The sequence below is a fragment of the Sciurus vulgaris genome, assembly GCF_902686455.1.
Source record: "Sciurus vulgaris genome assembly, chromosome: 5".
Classification (NCBI taxonomy): Eukaryota; Metazoa; Chordata; class Mammalia; order Rodentia; family Sciuridae; genus Sciurus; species Sciurus vulgaris.
In genome coordinates this window covers 95,808,856-95,828,422 of record NC_136465.1, presented here as the reverse complement: position 1 = coordinate 95,828,422, position 19,567 = coordinate 95,808,856, and the positions used below count along the sequence as shown (strand labels likewise).

At 40.1% G+C, this 19,567-nt stretch overlaps 1 protein-coding gene across 4 annotated transcripts; it reads left to right on the top strand.

Moving 5' to 3' along the window:
• The first annotated feature begins 5,449 nt into the window (after window positions 1–5,449).
• Window positions 5,450–18,284, top strand: PTHLH (parathyroid hormone like hormone). Of its 4 annotated transcripts, none has more exons than XM_079142042.1 (5): window positions 5,450–6,572; window positions 6,778–7,035; window positions 7,603–7,725; window positions 13,125–13,547; window positions 17,831–18,283. In XM_079142042.1, the coding sequence occupies exons 3-5, from the start codon at window positions 7,625–7,627 to the stop codon at window positions 17,838–17,840; spliced, it is 534 nt and encodes a 177-aa protein (XP_078998168.1). In that variant the 5' UTR covers window positions 5,450–6,572; window positions 6,778–7,035; window positions 7,603–7,624; the 3' UTR covers window positions 17,841–18,283. The 4 variants fall into 4 exon arrangements, with proteins under 4 accessions (XP_078998168.1, XP_078998167.1, XP_078998169.1 ...); XM_079142043.1 differs by having other exon boundaries at window positions 5,964–5,981; XM_079142041.1 differs by having other exon boundaries at window positions 5,450–7,035.
• The last annotated feature ends 1,283 nt before the right edge of the window (window positions 18,285–19,567 follow it).

Here is a 19,567-nt window from a genome sequence, read left to right as displayed (position 1 = left end):
TTAAGACAGGAAAACAAATCTAGCAGCTTTAACCAAACTTCTGGTAGAATGGATTAATACGGTCCCTAATAACGTGTTGAACTTAATAGGTAAAAGACTGCAATGCTTAAAATAAACCAAGTTGTTTGGGAAAACTTTTTTTTAAAAAATAATCAAGAATCTAGGGGCTGACAGTGTAGCACAATGATAGAGACCCATACTTAGCATAGACAAGGGCCTGGGTTTCAATCCCCAGAACCAAAAATAAAGAAATAAAGAAACTAGATAAAACTTTAAAGGAAAAACTCTCAATTGGGTATCACCATGGGAGAGAGAAAATGCTAAGCTACCAAGAGAGGATCAAAACAAAAACAAACAAAGAGACCCTTACATTGTGTGAACACAAAAGTATAAGAAAATGAAATCTATTATATCATTCTCCTTCAAGGAAAAGAGGATAGAAAGATGTAAAGAGCAAAGTTGAATATCAAGAATTCAAAGAACAAACTAAATCTCTAAATTGCAAAATAATGATAATAAAATAGCATTATGCTGGTTTACTTCATAATTTTCAAGGAACTCAATATACATTCAAGCCTTGAGTCATTAATTTTTGTAAAAAGTCAGAAAAGGGGAAAGTAAAATATTTTATATTAATATTATAGCTTAAGAAATATTTACAAGAATCTATAAAAATATTCCATTCCCCCCCACTATTTTTATATGGTGATCTCAGAAAATGAGAGAAAAGTTATTAAACATTATTGAATTATAATACTTTCTATTTAACAGCAGGCATGCTCAAAATTGTTTACAAAGTGCACATACACTTTTTTACTTTCATTTTAGTTGTAGATGGACACAATACCGTTATTTTATTCTCATGTGGTGCTGAGGATGGAACCCAAGCCTCACACGTGCTAGGCAAGCGCTCTACTACTGAACCTACAACCCAGCCCTCTCCATACTTTTTTACAGAAAGGGGAAGCAACAAATGATGGTGTGTTCCAATTTGATGTCCTATATGGAGATAATAAAAGGTTCTCTCATGTACTAAAGCTAATTAAATATTCCCCTAAATAAAGGTGCAGAGTACAATGAGTTTTAATATTTACCATATTTTGTAGTTTTTTGCGTATAAATGCAATTTGGCTATTCAGATGGAAATGGGACACTTAAGAGGGAATTTGGCCAGAAAGAAATTAAGATAAAAAGGCAAAATGTGACAAAAAGGCAAGCATCCTTTGCCTTAAACGTGAATAAGAGGTAATTAAGAGGTAAACATTTTTTCATATAAAAAGTCACATGAACTGGGGCAGAATGTACCTCAGTGAGAATAAAACTACAAGTAAACTAACTCTTAAGGCAACTTGTTTCCTCTTTTGTTAAAAGTAAGGATAAGACACTTTTGGATTCTGGCAAATAAGAAAGACAAGGATTCTCTGAACAATAATATTCTAAAAGTGTTTCACCACCTCTAGGAAAAGACCTAACTGGAATCCCTGAGATACCTGACAATCTCCCAGCAGCCCCTACCCCGTTAAAAGCCAGTGTTGCGGACCATACACTGGACACAAATGCAATCGTCTGGCTGTGGATGCTTTTAACAAACGTGAGAAGGGTCCCCCTCTTCAGAGAGCAGAACGGTGAGGAAAAGGAAGGGAGGGAAAATGCTGAGCTACACAGACGTTTCTAAGAGGCACGTGAAATATTGCCTGAGGGAGAATGACATCTTCAGGAAGGAACTAAAAGGAAAACCACGATTTGGACTCGGGATTCCCCCCGCCCCCCATCTATCTCTGGAATTCTGCCTCTGTGCGAGAGCGCGGCCCGGAGTTGTGCAAACGAACACGTCCACCCTCGTGCCCGGAGTGTAAGGAGCTGGGTCGCTCCTAGGCTCTGGCTCGAGGGCGTCGCGGCCAGGGGTCGGGGGCTGTGCGCTCGCCAGGACAGCCGAGCACGCACGTCAAAGAATCTTAACCACCATGGACAGGCTCACTGGCTTCCCCCAGCCAGCTCTGCGCCGTTTACAAACTCCACAGGAGCCACCACCGAGGTCGATTTCTATGCCCTGGAGAGATGCCATATGTTCCACAGTCTGTACCTCCCGCGATCGCCGAAGGCGAGCAGTTATATATAGGCGGAGCAGGCTTCGGGTATTAATAACTGTCTTCTTGCCCTCAGTTCAGTCCTCTAAGGTGTCACTGGATTTTCAGAATCAGATGGAGAGAGTTGGCAGAGAGAACTTCGTTCCCCGTCCCTTCATTTCCTCTCCTCTCCCGCGCCGCGGCTCACCCCGCCTTGGCTTTGCGGATCGTGTTAAATGAAATAAAACAGACGGGCCCCGGGGCTCCGGCAGCACGGAGCTTTACCGGCACTAAGGGGTTGGGCTGCGAGAGAGCGAGTGCCCGAACTCCGGAAAAGTGGAGGCGTCCCTCCAAGGCACCCCCATGCAGACCTGGACCCAGATAGGGCCGTGGGTGATAGAGGGGAGACACGTCTGCCCCACTCTTCTCCACACAAACCCCACCAGGAATTTATCATCACTGTTTATCTGGGGCTTATCTTACTTTTGAATCTTAAATTGGCCTGGAGGGAACAAAAAGGAGAGAGCCCCACTCAGAGGAAGTTCAAGCGCGCCCTGGGCCCCTATCCTTGAAATCCCCTGTACCCGGAGTTTTCCCTCTCCTATGGCCTGAAGCAGGGTCCTCCCCAGAAGAATGGGGCGCCCTGGGCAGGCGACTCTGTACTGGAGTATGAAACCACTCACCCAACCCGACGGTATAGAGGGGAGCAAGAAAGTCTTAGTTCTACAGCTCCAGGCAAAAGGGATTCATTGTGGCAAAGCGAAGTCCAGATTCTTAAGAGTGAAGGCCAAGAGAACCTAGGGAACTAGCTAGATGCATGAAGAGGTTCCCAGCCTTAAGATCCCTGGAAGTCAATCAGGCCTCCTCCCTGGATATCTACTCCCCAGGGGCAACTGAAGTCTGTACCAGAAGGGGGGCACTGGTGAAGATAGTCCTGTTGCTCTGAGGACTCTCCCACAACCCCTTCCAAGTCAAGGACCTCCAGGAGGCATCAGTCTAGTGATTAGAACTTGGACTCTCCATCCCTCCCCCAACCCTCTTCTGCGCATCCTCCCTCTGTCCTTGATGAGCAGACTCCTCAGATATGTTTTGATGGACATGGATTTGGGAAGTACACAAGTGTGTGATGTTGGAGAACCCATTTCCTAAAGACCTTCTCACCTCACATGGGCTTGGGCTCCTTCCAGGAAAACTGCCTCTCTGCTGGGCTTTCTGATCCTGGTAGGAAAAAGCTGAATGCTGCCCAGAAAGTAGGGGGAAGTGCGGAAGAGTGTGAGTGTGAGGCCCTCCTTTCCAGTGATGGGGAGGCTTCCATCAGTCTCATGCATATCTAAGCTCTCCTCCCTCAGGCAGTTCCTCCAGATATTAGCTGCCAGTCCTGATCCTGGAGTCTTACCCTCATCTAACTACAAAGACACCTAATAATGAAACACACTCTTTTCTATCCTTACTTGGGATTTTGAGGCATTGCATCCCTTTTACTTTTGTGTTACCTTGAGGTCAACTGGCAACAGCCTTCTCTCAAGTCTCAGTCCCCTCGAATAATTAGAACAAATTCTAATAGAATCAAATGAGAACATTACTTGAATTGATTGTGCAACTTCTCTATGTAAACATAGAAAAAGTTCAGAGAAGAGAAGGGATGTGTTTTGTTATTTGGTTTTATGGGATTTTAGAGATATAGCTTGGAGCTACAGATTGGCAAATGTTAAATCTGGATGCTCATTGGTAATAAGACAACTCCTGAACCCAGGTGCATTGTTTAAAAAGCTACAGATACTTACTTGGTTTATTATGCTTCTCTCTTTTCTTGTTGTTTGGGCTAGGAAGGAAAGAAGGAAGAAAGATGACAAAGCTACGCATAAATGCTAGATTTTTTTTCTGAATTATAAGAGGAAATATCCCTGGAGATACGCATCAACTGGTGATTCAACGGGGATTTAAGAGTAATACACCTAAAATTTTAGAAGACCTCTTTTAAAGTAGGGTATAATAAACTGCCACTGGGAATGGGAAGATAGAAGTCTGGAGTTTGCTCATGAGCTAGGCATTCGTGTAGGTGTAGATCTCACAATGCTAAACTGTCTTCACATGGAAATACTGCAGATTAAAGGCAGGCCTTCAAATCCTCCTATTTGCTAAGGTGCATTTACATGATAGCAAGGCCTAAGCAAACACTGAGCCTCTATTGGCACTTGTTCTATTCCTAAATCTCAAAAAAGGGGGGAGGGGCTCCTACTGTGTCTCATTTGCAATAGTGTGTTCTCAGCATTATCATGGCATTATATTGGTAGATAGATTATGATGTCAGAAAATATCCTTTTTAGAAGAAGTGAAAAGTCAGGGTCCTGGGTATATATTGAGGAGAATTTCTACTGCAAGTAATAAACAGGGCAGCTTGCAAGAGATACCTGCTTGCTAATAACTGCCTTTAGTGGGAACAGGAAAAAAAAAAAAAAAAAAAAAAAAGCCTCCTTACAAGAAGTTTTTAATTCATTTAAGACTTAATTTTACTTTTTTGAAGAAAAACAAAAAATTGTTTCTGGAAGAGTCTGCTGAGATCTCCCTCCATTGGCCAGAAGAGCAGAGAAAAGACTGTAAATCAAGGAAAAGGTGAAGTAATAAATTATGAGGAAACTTGGGTATTCCAAGTATATAAAGACTATTTATTTTTCCTGTGTCTATATTTTCGCTTTTTGTGGAGGAGAGGAAATTCTAAAAATATTTGATAGATGTTTTGCCATTAACACCAGAAAAGGGGAGGTGGGAGAAAGGAAGGGGAAGGGGGTCAATTTTGTTTAATTAGTAGAAAAAGCAACATAAATCAAAGCAGTCTATTGACGCCAACCTTCAGCTTGTAATGTTCTGAGAGCATAATGAATTTATTTACAATATAAGTGATTTAATATTTGGAATCTGATTTTTGTTTTAAGCTTTTATTGGGGGAGGGTTGACTTTTCAAAGCCTGAGTAGTTTGAAACTTGGCAAAGTATTTTCTGAATTTTTTTTTATTGTGGAAGCAAATATTATCATTTTAATGTTAAACAAGTTGCAAGTATTAAATGGCTCATTTGTGATTTACTTTTTTTCTTACAGATTTCCCCCTTTCAGAGCTAACCATTACATTAAGGCTCCTGCGTCTTTTTGGAAAGAATTTTTATAAATCAGCAAGTGTTAGCGGTTCAGAGGTTGACATTTCTGGGTGCTGATACTTTGTCCTTTCATGCCATGCAAACAGGTCTAATATTGAGAGATTTTTAAATGTTCAAGGGAAGTCGTGGAAATTCCCAGATTTTTTTAAGGTGGGAGGAAGCCAAGTTTCTTTAAAGTATGAAACTTAAAGTAATAACTGAGGGAGATAGGAGCTGAGAAAAGGTATCCTCATCCAAACTAATCAAGCAAGTTAACTGCTAGCTAGTTGAGATTACGGAGGGGGAAAGAAGTGAGATGAACGAGGGTCGGTGAGAGGGCGCTATTTCACCCACCCTAGGTAAAAATCCCTGGAGCATTAGCCTGACAACTAGGCTTGATAGAAGTCAGATTTAAGTATCTCAAATCTCTGAATCCCACTTGCGCTCTAGAGAGTAATGAAACCTACCAGCAGTAATGTCTAGAAGACAAATATCTCTTGAATGGTTCCAAGCACTAGAGTACATTTCAGAAAGATAGAGGAACCAGTGGGGCTAGTATCCACGCCCGCTGCAATCCTTTCCAACCGGATACTATCCAGTAATTCAGAGCAGTCTTCCTTCCCCGCCCAATAGCTTTTGGAAGAACCCCCCGCTTTTCCTTTGCGTGTCTGAGGTACAGCAGCATATAGCCATAGTTACTCTGCATCTGCCCGCTGAAGCAGCTCGGAGACAGTCATCCTATAATCTGTAACAGGGGACATGGGGTGGGGGAAGGGGCAACAGAGTAGGGTATCGAAGAAAGGGTAGGTCCGACTCCTGCCGGTGGGTGAAAAGACCGTGGGCGCACTCCAGGTCCCCCTCTGCAATTCAAAAGGGGGTCTCCATTCTTTGCGCAGGCGTTCTTGGACAGGCTCCAGATGTCCCCAGCTGTTCTCAAACAGCAAGAAAGGCAATCTCGACCTGAAGTTTGAAACTGTTTTTGCTCTTCTACGGGAAAGATCCCCCCTTCCCAGCCGATGCTCCCCACTCTGCTTGACTCAGGAAAGAGTCTAGGAGGAGGGTTCCCATCTAACACCCGAGCTTCTAGGCGAGCTTAGGACTCCTTAGAATCGCAGGCCAACGCCCGCGGTCCTCGGCTCCCGCTCCTTGGCCTCCTCAGCAGCCGTCTGCCCTTGGCGGTCTCCACGCCCGCGCATCTAGCCCCGCGCACGGGAGACTGCCGGCTGCCCAGGGCCGTACGCTCGCCTCCGGGAACCTCGGCTCGGGGATTCGCAGCGCGGGCTGGAGCCAGCCCGGCCGGGAGGAAGCAAGCGGATCCGCCCACGCCCCCGGGCCGGGGGATGGTGCTGCCCGAGCTGGGCTCCGGGGCTCCGGGGTGGGGCTCGGCAGGGCTCCGGGCAGTGCTGGGGGCGGCAGGGCGGGCGGAGGTAGCTCTGAGCGTTCAGGGATCCGGGCTCCCCTCCGCTCGCTCCGGCCGCGCGTCGCCGCCCCCGCCCCCCGCGAGCCCGCCCGCGCCCTCGCTTGCCCCGCGCGCGTTCCTAGGGCGCCACCTCTTTGCGACTCGCTCACTTCTCTGGCAGGTTTGCCTCGGAGCGTGTGAACATTCCTCTGCTGGGCTTTCAACTCGACTCCAACCTGCGCCGCCCGGCCAGCATGCCTCCCCGCCCGTGAAGCGGGGCCACTTCAGCCCTGCTGCTCCGGCCGCCGCCGCCCCTCCGCGCCGCTATTAACCCGCCCTGGCTGCCACCTGGCCCTCCTGTCGACGACACACGCACTTGAAACTTGTTCTCAGGGTGTGTGGAATCAACTTTCCGGAAGCAACCAGCCCACCAGAGGAGGTAGACAGACAGCTATGTATATATATGTGGGTCTCGCTACAAGTGGCTCTAGAACCAGAGGGCCTGGTTCGCAAAGAAGCTGACTTCAGGGGGGAAACTTTCTTCTTTCAGGAGGTGGTTTGCCCTGCTCCACGAACCCAAGAAAACGGCTGGCCAGATTAATTAGACATTGCTATGGGAGACGTGTAAACACACTACTCATCATAGATGCATATATAAAACCATTTCATTTTCGCTATTATTTCAGAGGAAGCGTCTCTGGTTTCTTGTTTTGTTTTGGTTTTTTTCCCTCCTTTCCTTTTGGTCCCTTTTTGCCTGTGTGAGTTGGAAGAAGCACAGTTGGAGTAGCTGATTCCTAAATAAGTAAGTGTTTGAAAAGCTCCCAAGAAAGTTCTTTTTTATAATCCTTTTTTTCTTCTTCTTCTTTTTCTTTTTCGTCTTTGTAACTTGGGAGATGCCCTTGATGCTGAAGAAGAGGATATGAGAACGGGCTAAATGAGGAGCGGAGTAGAGAGGGGAGATGAAGAGCCGGGACTGACCTTTCGGGTCCTTTCCACTCTATTGCAGGTCCCGAGCGCTAGAGGATACGATGCTGCGGAGACTGGTTCAGCAGTGGAGCGTCGCGGTGTTCCTTCTCAGCTGCTCGGTGCCCTCCTGCGGGCGTTCGGTGGAGGGGCTCGGCCGCCGGCTGTAAGTGCCCCCATCCTCCCTAAAGCGCCGGGTTAGGGAGGCCAGTTGCAGAAGCTGCCAGGCTGGGGCGCTGCCGAGGGCTCCCAGCGGTCACCATGCTTCGCGCCCGGGTTAGAGCGAGGGATCATCTGGCTACCTGCACGGGGCTGAACCTGGGTATTCAAACTCCACAGGAGAGCTGGTTGTACCGCAAGGAGAGCTAGGCAAGAGACAGATTTGATGTGTGTTTCCATAAGGTGGAGAATTTTAGAGAATTTCCTCTAAGGAAAGATCGTCTGCCTGTAGTGAAAGAAAAGACTGGGAACCACGAAAGGTTTTGAAACTTAGAGGAAGCCGAGGGATCCGGGGGACATGTGTCTGTGCGCTTGTACTGAATGTGGGTGGCAGTTTGTATGTGAAAAGCAAAAACCGTACATCTAATTTTATTATGAATGACATAATTTAAGCATATAAATGGGACCATATTACATAATGAAGGCATATTATATAATAAAGTAGTAACAACTTTTCGGTGGCACACTTCCAACATTAGTATTGATACTGTTCAAGAATGCTAGAGTGCTTGATTACCAATGAGTAGGCAACTTTTCATTAGGTCTGAAAGCTCTTTTTCTTGAATTGTTTGTAATAGTTCTTTGAAAACTTGTATTTTGGTGGTCTCATTGGGCGATTCTCTTAAGGATTCACTTTGACTTAGAAATATTCATACATCCAAGCACATCAGAGAATTATCAGTAAGTATATGGCTGAAAGTTGAAAGAGTAGTAGAGTCACACAATCTAATCTATTGGACCTAGCAGTTCATTAATGTGTCTAATACCATGTTTGGGTGATCTTCAAGCTGCAGTCTCCATGTTCAGAATGGGAAATCCATACAGTTTAAGAACTGAGAGAACTTTGTCTCTGGAGAAGGAATTAAGGAGAACTTTTATATTTAACAATAAAAATTGCAATATCTAATATCACAATCAAGTTTGTGGTGCTTCCTTATAAATTCCTGAGGGTATACAAACAGGCAACTGTTTTATATGTGCCCTTGGTCTATTATTATTAAAGCAGAAAATTCTGAAATGAAATTACTTTAGACATGTCTGACCTTGGCACCAATATGAAAATCTATTATGAATCTCCTAAGGCAAATTGTGTAGAACATTGTACTGAAGATAAAGCTGCATTGTGTTCTTCAAATCAATGTTTTGCTGATGTATTTCTGAAAATTGTCTTCAGACTTTTTGCTTATTTTGGGACTTGTGTTAAATTCAACTATTTAACATTCAAATATACATATAGATGAAGACTTATTTTTTAAAGTGTACTTACATACATTTCTTTGGCTAAGAAGTACTGTCTTGGAACGTAGCCAATTTTTCTTTAGAATTGTTTAAGAACTATCTATTTTCTCTTTTGAGAAACAGTAAATAGATCATGATTAAGTTCACAACTACAGCAAAAAACAAGGGCTAGGTTGTCCTAACGACTATTTTTAACTCTTTCTTTGTTGCACCTTGCAATATATACAGAAACCATTTAGCAGCCAGAGACTCTGTTATAGTTTTGTTTGTGGGTGAAATACAATATTGTAGTTAAACACTCACACTCAGCAGATGGTTATAAAACTACCACAGAACATTCTCATAGTTAATGGCTAGTAGATCATCACATTACAACCATGGTTTTTCATGGAAGCTGAAATCATCAGTAGATGAAGATGTTTCATCAAATTATTATGGCCAAATGGACTTTAAAAAAAACAAGTCATTATTTTTACATTACTGCCAAGTAACAGTAAATTTTGTTGTGCTAGACAAAACATTAATCTACTATTACACAAAAATCAAGCTAGCTTTTTGAAAGAAATTTTAACATGTAATCAAACCATATTACTCTCCAATTTTTACACCATGCATTAGGGGAACTGCTTTGAAGTACAGATTTTCTTAAACTAGGTTAACTTTTAAGAGAGAAAATTACTTTAACAACACTTCCTAAAGTATGCAAAGGAGGCAATTACAAGTTGTGAATCTGTCAGACCTATTAGTCCAAAAGATCCTAATCAATGGGGCTAGAATATGATCAGGTTGAAGACTGGGAAGTGGAATCTATGGAGGAACTTGTGTGGATGAACATGGCTTGGCAAATGACTACCTCTGTGTTTAAAGTTAGAGAGGGAACCCCAACAAGATTGAGAAACTTAAAGCATCATTGACTGATTTGCTTGGGAGCCAGACTGGGTCTACTCCACTTAATGAAAAGCATAACTTTCAACTGAGTCATATGGGTTGGAAGGGACTTCTGGTGAATCATCTTAACTCTAACACCCTAACCCTGTCTCCTCCATGTACCACAGAACTTTTCTCCTTAAATTCAGAGTCCTTACTTAGGAGCCTCACATCAGCACAAGCATGCTGCTTCTTCCTGTGCTGAAAGAGGAATTTCCATTACTGTTTATTCCCTCTGTTCCTTGATAGTTCCTTAGAAATTTAATCTGTCTCCCTGAAAATTCCTCTGAGAGTGATTTTTCTTTAAAGCAGAACAGCTATGTTTTGACTAAATTTAGAGTTATCTGTCTTAAGCATTTTCCCCAAATTTTTAGTTTTTTTTTTTTTTTTTTTTTTTTTTTTTTAACCATAGTCAAAGGAGATCATAGAGCCTAAGACTTATTTTTCCATGTTGGGGCTTAGGTATGTAATAATGCCATGTGAACCACCAGGCTATGTAATCTTTATACACATATTAAATAACAAACTATTATTGATACCATATTTACAATTTAAATATTTCAGTTATCTAAATTGAAAACCTCCTAAATTTGAATGTTTCACTCACCACCTAGATATATCTAGTTTGTACATGTCATTTATCCCTGTGTCAATTTATGCCTTATTTTGTAAATGAAGGAAATATTTCATGGACCTTATTCCCTGTTGATGATAAAGAGATCACAGTATTCCTGATACTTCAATGCAATTTCCCAGGGATGTGTGCTTTACAAATATTTTAAGGGAGGAAGTCTTTGAAATACTAAATAACTTGTCTAACAGCATTTCAGATTTAGCATTTAAGAAAATTTGCATTTTCTAACATACTAACAGTTTAACAGGCAGATAAAGCATTGTATCTCACAAAAGATGTACTATTCTAAACTGGACAAAGTTGTGCCATATTGTATGCTTTTCATAAAATGGATGGAATGATCACTGCATTTCCCATGGGAAAGTGCAGTTTTTAACTTGGGAAGGCACTGTGACTCACAGTTGACAGGCTGGCCAAGATGACAGGCATATATGCCAGTCAGAGGGGGCATGAGCAATGGTGGCTTGATTTGAACAGACTGACTATTAAAAGTTTTGGCTTAGCATTAAACTACAATGAGATGTGTAATAGATTTGGAGAGCAATGCAGATGAGAAAAGGTATCAGCCAGGAATTGAGAAATGAAATGAAAATTCCTCAATACTACCAACTATCACTGGTTAAGAATTTCTTTTTAATATGACATTTTAGTAAAAGATATTATTAAACTACAGTGCTTACAAAATATGTAATTATGTCAGAACTATTCTTTTAAAATGTTATTAGAGGATATAAATATATTGTGCCCAGACCTCAAATTTGTAGATTATTAAAAGTTTCCAGAATACTAAATATTGCCACAGAGTAAGTGAATTTTAATCTAGTCACATGTGGCACCTTCAGAAAGGAGGAGAGACTCCTTCATGCCTCATTTAAACCAGGCTCCTGTTAAATTCCTTTCCGTTAAGTCATGTCTTTTTTGAACAAGCTACATGACTTCAAGTCAGTGCACACACTAAAATACTAGAAGGAAGCTGGCACTCAAGCTACAAGGGCCAGAGAAATGACTGAATTTTCATCTCTTGCTCTCTTCTTTGACTCATTCCCCCAAAGATAAACCAAACTCTTCCTTATTTTGGAGATGCAAATGGACTGTGGGAGCATTTGGTCAAGGAAACCGATACATTTCTGCCTGATCTGTCCATTTTGGAAGAACTTTAATACCCTGTCCCCTGTCATGACTTTGGCTTCAGCTTTGGCAGGCGAAAGGGTTAAGTACATTGAAAATTTACTTTTAGAATCAGAAGACCTAGTTTTTAGAACCCTGGCTATGCCAGTTTTTATTTTGTGAACTAGAGCAAATCATTTCATTCCTGCATCTCATTTCCCCATCTGTAAAATGGGGATAAAAATGCTATTTATTATTCCTATATTTCCCTGAGGAGTTGGTGGAACCCTACCAGGGTTACAAGGAACCCAGACACCGTTGTGTCAGGGAAGCATGAATACATGAGATGTAACCCTGCGAAATACTCTCAGATATTCATAAAGATGAGCAAGTTTGGAGAGCTGTTCCAATGGTAGAAAGTGGAGTTAGGTAAGACTGAGTTGAAGCAGGCATGGCTAATGCATGTAATCCTTAAAATAATTCATAATGCACACACAGAATAAAAAAGGAGGATATCTAGGCAAGAGTCAGGGTGTCATCTAAAAGAAATGATGATTAGTTGATTCTTTTCCACTATATTTTCATCAGACTATTATTTAAATAGAAAATCACAGTTGTTCCCAGAGATATATTAAGAGAAATTACATAGAAAAGTGAACTTCTCAACTACCAAAGATGATGCCCTCTGAAATTTTAAATTAAAAAAACTTGAAGCACAGAAAAAATAGAAATGATCTCACTTAAACAAATACAAGGAAACACAACAGAAGGCAACCTACTGCTACTATTTTATGGAAAAAACTTTCTCTCTCTCTGTCTCTCTCTCTGCCTATAGTTACAGGTTGCTGGTCAGTTAAAATCTTAAAATTCAGCCTGTTACATGGTTTCCTAGATTGTTTCCTTAATAGTGCAACTCAGTGTGTGTGTGTGTGTGTGGTGTGAAAGAGTGAGGGAGGGTTAGGGGCTGATAGATAAAAGTTTAGGAGAGTGCTCAGGTAAAAGCAACTTTCTTTTTATTTCCCAGACTAGGACGTCATGATTTATTTCCCCAACAGAACTCTGAAAAATGTGAAAGAAGCTTAGTGGTTTCTGTCCATTTCTGAGCATAACTGAATCACAGCATTTTAAATTGGGAAAGGAGATAGAAAACCTCTGAATCTAACCCCTTCCTTTTAAAAAGATGAGGTCCAAGAATGCCCCTGTTCTCACCAAGGCCACAGACCTAGTGAGCAGCCCTGGGACTGGAAGCTGCTGCCTCCCGAAGGCTGGCTTTCCCATCCTGTCCCCTTCCCTGCTCAGCCCACTGGCCACTCCCTAGCTTGTGTCCTGTAGAAGACCATCTTGAAAACTACAGGGATTTGCTCACATCTGCGTTGTCTCTACCAGCAACTACGACTTAACCCTCTTCTTCCCCTCCTGTTCTTCTGTTCCTCTGACAGCAAAAGAGCCGTGTCTGAGCATCAGCTCCTCCATGACAAGGGGAAGTCCATCCAAGACTTACGACGCCGGTTCTTCCTTCACCACCTGATTGCAGAAATCCACACTGCGGAAATCAGAGCTACCTCCGAGGTTTCCCCGAACTCCAAGCCTGCTCCCAACACCAAGAACCATCCCGTCCGCTTCGGGTCTGATGATGAGGGTAGATACCTAACTCAGGAAACCAACAAGGTGGAGACCTACAAAGAGCAGCCACTCAAGACACCTGGGAAGAAAAAGAAAGGCAAACCTGGGAAACGTAAGGAACAGGAAAAGAAAAAACGGCGAACTCGCTCTGCCTGGCTGAACTCGGGAGCGGCTGGGAGCGGGCTGGACGTGGACCACCTCTCTGACATCTCCGCAGCTTCGATGGAGCTCAGTTCACGGTAACAGCCTTCTCTGGCCCCTGGCTTCTCCTTGTGGCCCTGCTGGGTTTTCCATCCTCCATGGGCGCTGGCTTGGACCAACCTATAATTTCCTTTCTTTCTCTACCTCTATCAATCATCTATACAATTTAAAAAAGTACAAAACCAAGATAGGCCAGAATATCCTCTGCCTTAAAGCAATGTCCCTTCACCCTGCCTCTAAATACACATTTTACAGCCCATTTCTCTTCCTCCACCATCACACTCCCAACACCACTCTATTAAATTTTGTTTTTTAGGGCTGGGGATATAGCTCAGTTGGTAGAGTGCTTTCCTTACAAGCACAAGGCCCTGGGTTTAATCCCCAGTACTGAAAAAAAATTTTTTTTGTTTTTTACTCAAGCTTCAGGAACTAGTGACCATCTTCATCATTTGCTGGGGTGAAGAATGCTTTTAATCACCCACTTTCACATCTTGATGAACTTTTTGACAGTTTTTCACATTTTACTTTTTTTTCTACTTCAAGGAAGAACATAGAAGGCTTTGATATTATCTACAAACACTGCAGAACAACATCTTACCATAAACAATTCTGAGCCATTCACACTTGATTTAATTAAATTTACTTAATTAAATTTTAAATTCATTTTAATTTAAAGACATTAAGTTATTTTTAAACACATGCTTTAAATTTGTTTAATTAAATTCAACTCTGGTTTCTACCAGCTCATGAAAAAGAAATGACTTCTGAAAATTTTTAAGTATTGGCTCAAGAAAGATATGTTTTCTCATATATTTATTTGCCCATTGGCAAGTTGAAATTATTTTTCCAGGACAGTGCAGTAGGAATAATAAGACTTCATATTTAAGTGGCTCATTTAACCTTAGCTCACAAATCCAGGTAGTAAATACACTTAAGGACTTTAGAGTTGAATAACATAGGCTCGGGTTTGGGGTCTGAATGTATTGAAGTTCAAAACTTCAAACAAGTTACTTAGTCTAAGGTTCACTTTTGTCTTCTGTAAAATGAAGAAAATAATTGTGCCAACTTTATATAAAGTTGGGCGAAGATTAAATGAGATTATATGGGTTAAATGCCTGTCATAAACACTCAATAAAGTGCAACATTTTGTTGTTTTGGTGCTTTTAGACCTAGTTCTGGTTACGATAGATTAGATAGATAGATAGATAGATAGATAGATAGATAGATAGATAGATAGATAGATAGATAGATAGATGATAGATGATAAATAGATGATTCTGTGAGGGGAAAATAAGGAGTAAATAGTCATTTCATTTTATAAAATAGAAAACCAAAGCATTCTACAATCAAAGAACCTGAGTTGGTACTTGGAACAGGATTTCCCTGTTGCCTCACACTTAGGTCAAGTGCTATATTAGCACTACTTCTCTATTCATGCTTTTCCATTGATAGGACCTTTTTTGTTTTTGTTTCTTTACTTTTCAGTACAGCACTTCTGTGGGGTTTGAAAGAAAGAGGAAAACAACACAAGAACGCATCATATGCAACTAATGATCTCATTATTTAAAGAGTCCCTGTTACTTCTCCAGTCCTTTGACTCTGGTACAGATAGGATTACAGAGTGATGTTTCAAAGGGGAGTGTGAACCTGTTCATCATGTCTCTCTTTGAGTTAAGTTGAGAAATCCATTATTAAATTGCATATAAAATAGCAATTACATTGAATAAGTGTACAACTTCAGTAATCAATGGGTAATGGCACTAGAGAAATCTTTAGCACAGTGAATGACCTATTCTGCAAATACTAATAGATCTAAGGGGCATCAAACCCTATGATCCTGACTAACTGCACATGTGCAGTGTATTTCAAGATATGATCCTAATTGTACATACTTACAACTATGCAAGGACCCCAGTTTATTGCTGAAACCTATTTTATTCATTGTTTTAATGTATATATGTGTTTATGTGTGTGTGTGTGTATGTATATACACACGTTAGAACTATAAAAACAAATGTAAGCATTTTCTATGGATTTTGCTCATTTAAAATTTGCAGTGCTTTTCAAGTATCTGGAAAATTAATGAAAATCAACACTCATCACTTCTTAGGCCTGGAGCTACCCCTAGGTTAAATTATGTCTAGTGAAAATCAGGCAGTGGCCTAATCAAATGCAGACCTAGGACTGAAAGAAGTAGGATGTTTTTGCTTTTCCTTTTGCTTCCCTGTTTTTGAGGGACACTTTTGGAAAGAATAGTTTGTTTGGCAACCAGATGTTTGCATTCTCCCAATACAACCCAACAGAGGTGCAGGGAAGAGTGAGGGAATTTAGGAGTGTGTTGGTGAGGATGTATGGGGCTGTGCAAGATTTTGTAATCCAAATAAAATCTTTTCGGAAAAACTATTTAAAAGTTTTATAAGTGACCCATCTTTTATTAATATCCTCTCTTTAGTCTCTTTGCATTATTATAAGATGATCTGAGAGGTCTGATGAGATGGCAGGCATGAGCTTTATTATGACATATGCAGTATTTTTTTCGAAAGAACCTACTGAGGTACAATTGTCTGTTTCCTCTCACATGAATTATTCAGGGGTAAAGATATAGCTTTAAATTTTGGCGATTGCATTTAAAATTTTTGATGTTGCAAAGGAGATAACCAGATACAGTAGGGCTCACTTATTGGAAATATTTATTTTGATTTGGTAAATATTGCTTTAGAAAAATATAAAAAGCATTTTAGTCATCCAAAGAACTGGAATTCAAAAACATTATCATATACACATATAAAATAAATGTACACATGTACTTTAGGTCATGTTAGATGTTTTACTTGGCTTTTCCAACATGTGCCTTTGTCAAACAGGGTGAAAAATTATTTGAAGATTGTTTCCTGGGTCTTTTTTTTTTTTTTTTGTCTGTCTTTTTTGAGAAAATACTTGTTCAAAATATCATTCATTTCCTCCTTGCTTTTATTATTATTATTATTATTATTATTACCTCAATTTACTAAATAACATTTAATACAAATGTGTTTTCAGATCAGTACAGTACACAAATTATTGTTTTGAGATTATCTTTTTGGTTTTATTCGTAACACCCATCCACCAACAAATTAAATTTTTAATCTTAAACTTTTTTCTCTGCATTTAGGAGCTATTCTAACATTCCAACTAAAATCATTGATGAAAAAGTCAATTCCTGAACACATTAGAACCCCATAAATGCTCAATTTGCTTTTCATTCTTTAAACTGCACATGAAACTTCAAAAATGTCAAGTGTTTTCTGTTTTGTAGGCCTTGTACCCATACACTTTTGCCGTGTAAAACCCTACCCAAAACTCTGGTCATTAATTAAATGACACAGACAATCAAATCCCAATCTATGGTTATTTCCATTAAAATAAATGCATGTTCATGGAAGTAGACCACACACAGAAGAGAAAGAAAAAGCAGACTTTGCTAACCCATCTTAAACTACTCTTATTACAGTATCTGGATATGTCAGAAAAGGTATCAGTGATAGTTGGTATAATGTATTCTGAATAATAAAATAGACCCAGTGATGTGAAATACTAATATTTTGTACTTTTTAATCAATTATTCTTAAGTATTCTCTCATTTAAAATAAACTTTCCTGATTTCTAATGCAAGACCCATTCAAAACACAAAGAGAATGAGAGGCAAATAATTCTTAGTTTTGTCTTTGAAATCTAAAATCTAATAACAGTTTTACAAATCATTGTTTAAAGACAGCTAAAGAAATGCTAGGTGTCATCAAGTAAACACGCTGTTTAACTTCAGTTCCTTCCAGTGATTATCCAAAGTCCCACACTTTCACTACTCTTACCAAAGTTCAGTGAGCCAAATGAACGTCTAAACAAAATTAACCAACTCTGGGTCACTACATCAGGTGTAACTGGAGAATAAACATCTAGGCACTATGTAGAGAGGACGGATATCCCAACCCAGCCTTATTTCCAAATTTTCTAATTTGTCTTTTTCTAATCTTGCCAGCAGGTGACTTTGAAATTTTTTCATGGGTCTTCCTTTGTCTGACAGGGCGTCAGTAAAAATGCAGGTTCTTTTTACTTTCTGCACATAGATCATTTAATTGTGTGAGACCCAGCTTGTAACAGAGACTCTGGAGGGACAGGTGGATATCACAGGTACCTTCCACAGGAGATATTTACAAGAAGTCTCCTAGATCTCTTTCACTGTGATTCTGTGTTTCTTAATTTATTTCCTTTATTTTATGTCTTCCCATTTGCAAGGAAAATTAACCAGTTTTTTTCCTCTTCTTTCTTTTCCTTCTCTTTGCAGGAGGCATTGAAATTTTCGGCAGAAACCTTCTAAGGACATATTACAGGATTTTGTAATAGTAAACATGTGGAAAGTATTAGAAATATTTATTGTCTGTAAATACTGTAAATGCATTGGAATAAAACTGTCTCCCCCATTGCTCTATGAAACTGCACATTGGTCATTGTGAATATTTTTTCTTTTTTTTGCCAAGGCTAATCCAATTATTATTATCACATTTACCATAATTTATTTTGTCAACTGATGTATTTATTTTGTAAATGTATCTTGGTGCTGCTGAATTTCTATATTTTTTGTAACATAATGCACTTTAGATATACATATCAAGTATGTTGATAAATGACACAATAAAGTGTCTTTATTTTGTGGTTGATTTTAATGAATGCCTAAATATAATTATCCAAACTGATTTTCCTCTGTGCATGTAAAAATAGCAGTATTTTTAATTTGTAAAGAATGCCTAATAAAATATAATCTAATTATACCATGACTCAGAATGTGAATTACATCCTTTAAGATTTCTAATGGAAGGCACATGACATAGTTGGGTTTTTAAAAGTCCATCTGAATACAGTCTTAAACTTAGTATATTTATATCGGTACTTAATCCAACATTTCCATGTTATTTTTTTAGTTAAAAACTGCTTAAAGGGGTTGGAGTTGTGGCTCAGAGTAGTGCATTTGCCTAGCACATGTGAGGCACTGGATTCACTCCTCAGCACCACATAAAAATAAATAAATAAATCAAAGGTATTGTGTCCATCTACAACAAAGAAAAAAAAAATTCAAAAACTGCTTAAAATGTTCTGGTCCATTATTTCGGTTTGAATGAACAGAATGGCTGAACAACCTAGACATGGTTTTATGAAGTATGTTCAATTTGAAGTAAAGACAAGGAGGGTTGTAAGAAACATAGAGAACACAGAACAAAAGATTAAAAAATTCATAGGGTTGATGAGAGCTAAGTGAAATGGAGAAACAGGGACGTTAAGGCTGGATCATTTTGATCACTGTGAAGTTTAGTCTGAGAGCTCTTGCTGTTCCTGGTAACACCAATAACAGGCATAAAAGAGCTTAAGAATACTGTCTTGTATGGATTCCTAGCAGAGAAAAAAGAGAGATGGATTTGGACTCAAAGAGCCCTCAGAGACGAGACTGCTTTCCTGCAACTTGGCGGTTCCTAGAATTCTGGTTGCAAACAGCATGGTGGAATGCCAGATGGAACACCTCCTCCATTGTGAATATCACCCTAGTTGTTCCTACCTCTGCCCTCAAATGAGAAAACAAACCCTTTCTTTCTACAGAACTTTTTGCTTTAACTCTCTACAACTTAGAACACATACACACAAGTCAGAATTTTTAAAACCTATGAATCAAGAAAGCACATAGGAGTATTTTATGGATGGTCAATATCTTATTGAATGTCTATAAGATGTTTGAGGGGGTACTACTTCAGTCAGCTTTTTTGTTGCTGTGATCAATTTTAGGAGGAAAAGTTTATTTGGGGGTTCACAGTTTCAGAGTTCTCAGTTCACAGATGGACTACTCCATTCCTCAGGGCCTACCATGAGGCAGAACATTATGGCAGAAGAGTGTGGTGGAGGAAAGCAGCTTAAGACATCACACCAGAAAGATGAGAGAGACTGGGGCTGATGTTGTGGCTCAGTGGTAGAGCACTTGCCTAGCATGTGTGAGGCACTGGGTTTGATTCTCAGCTCTGTTTGTAAATAAATAAAA

Excerpts from the sequence above, each read along its gene's own strand:
- PTHLH (XM_079142044.1), top strand. The coding sequence starts at position 7,625 with ATGCTGCGGAGACTGGTTCAGCAGTGGAGCGTCGCGGTGTTCCTTCTC. Across the intron at positions 7,726-13,124 it reads GAGGGGCTCGGCCGCCGGCT|CAAAAGAGCCGTGTCTGAGC; the intron begins GTAAGTGCCCCC and ends TTCCTCTGACAG.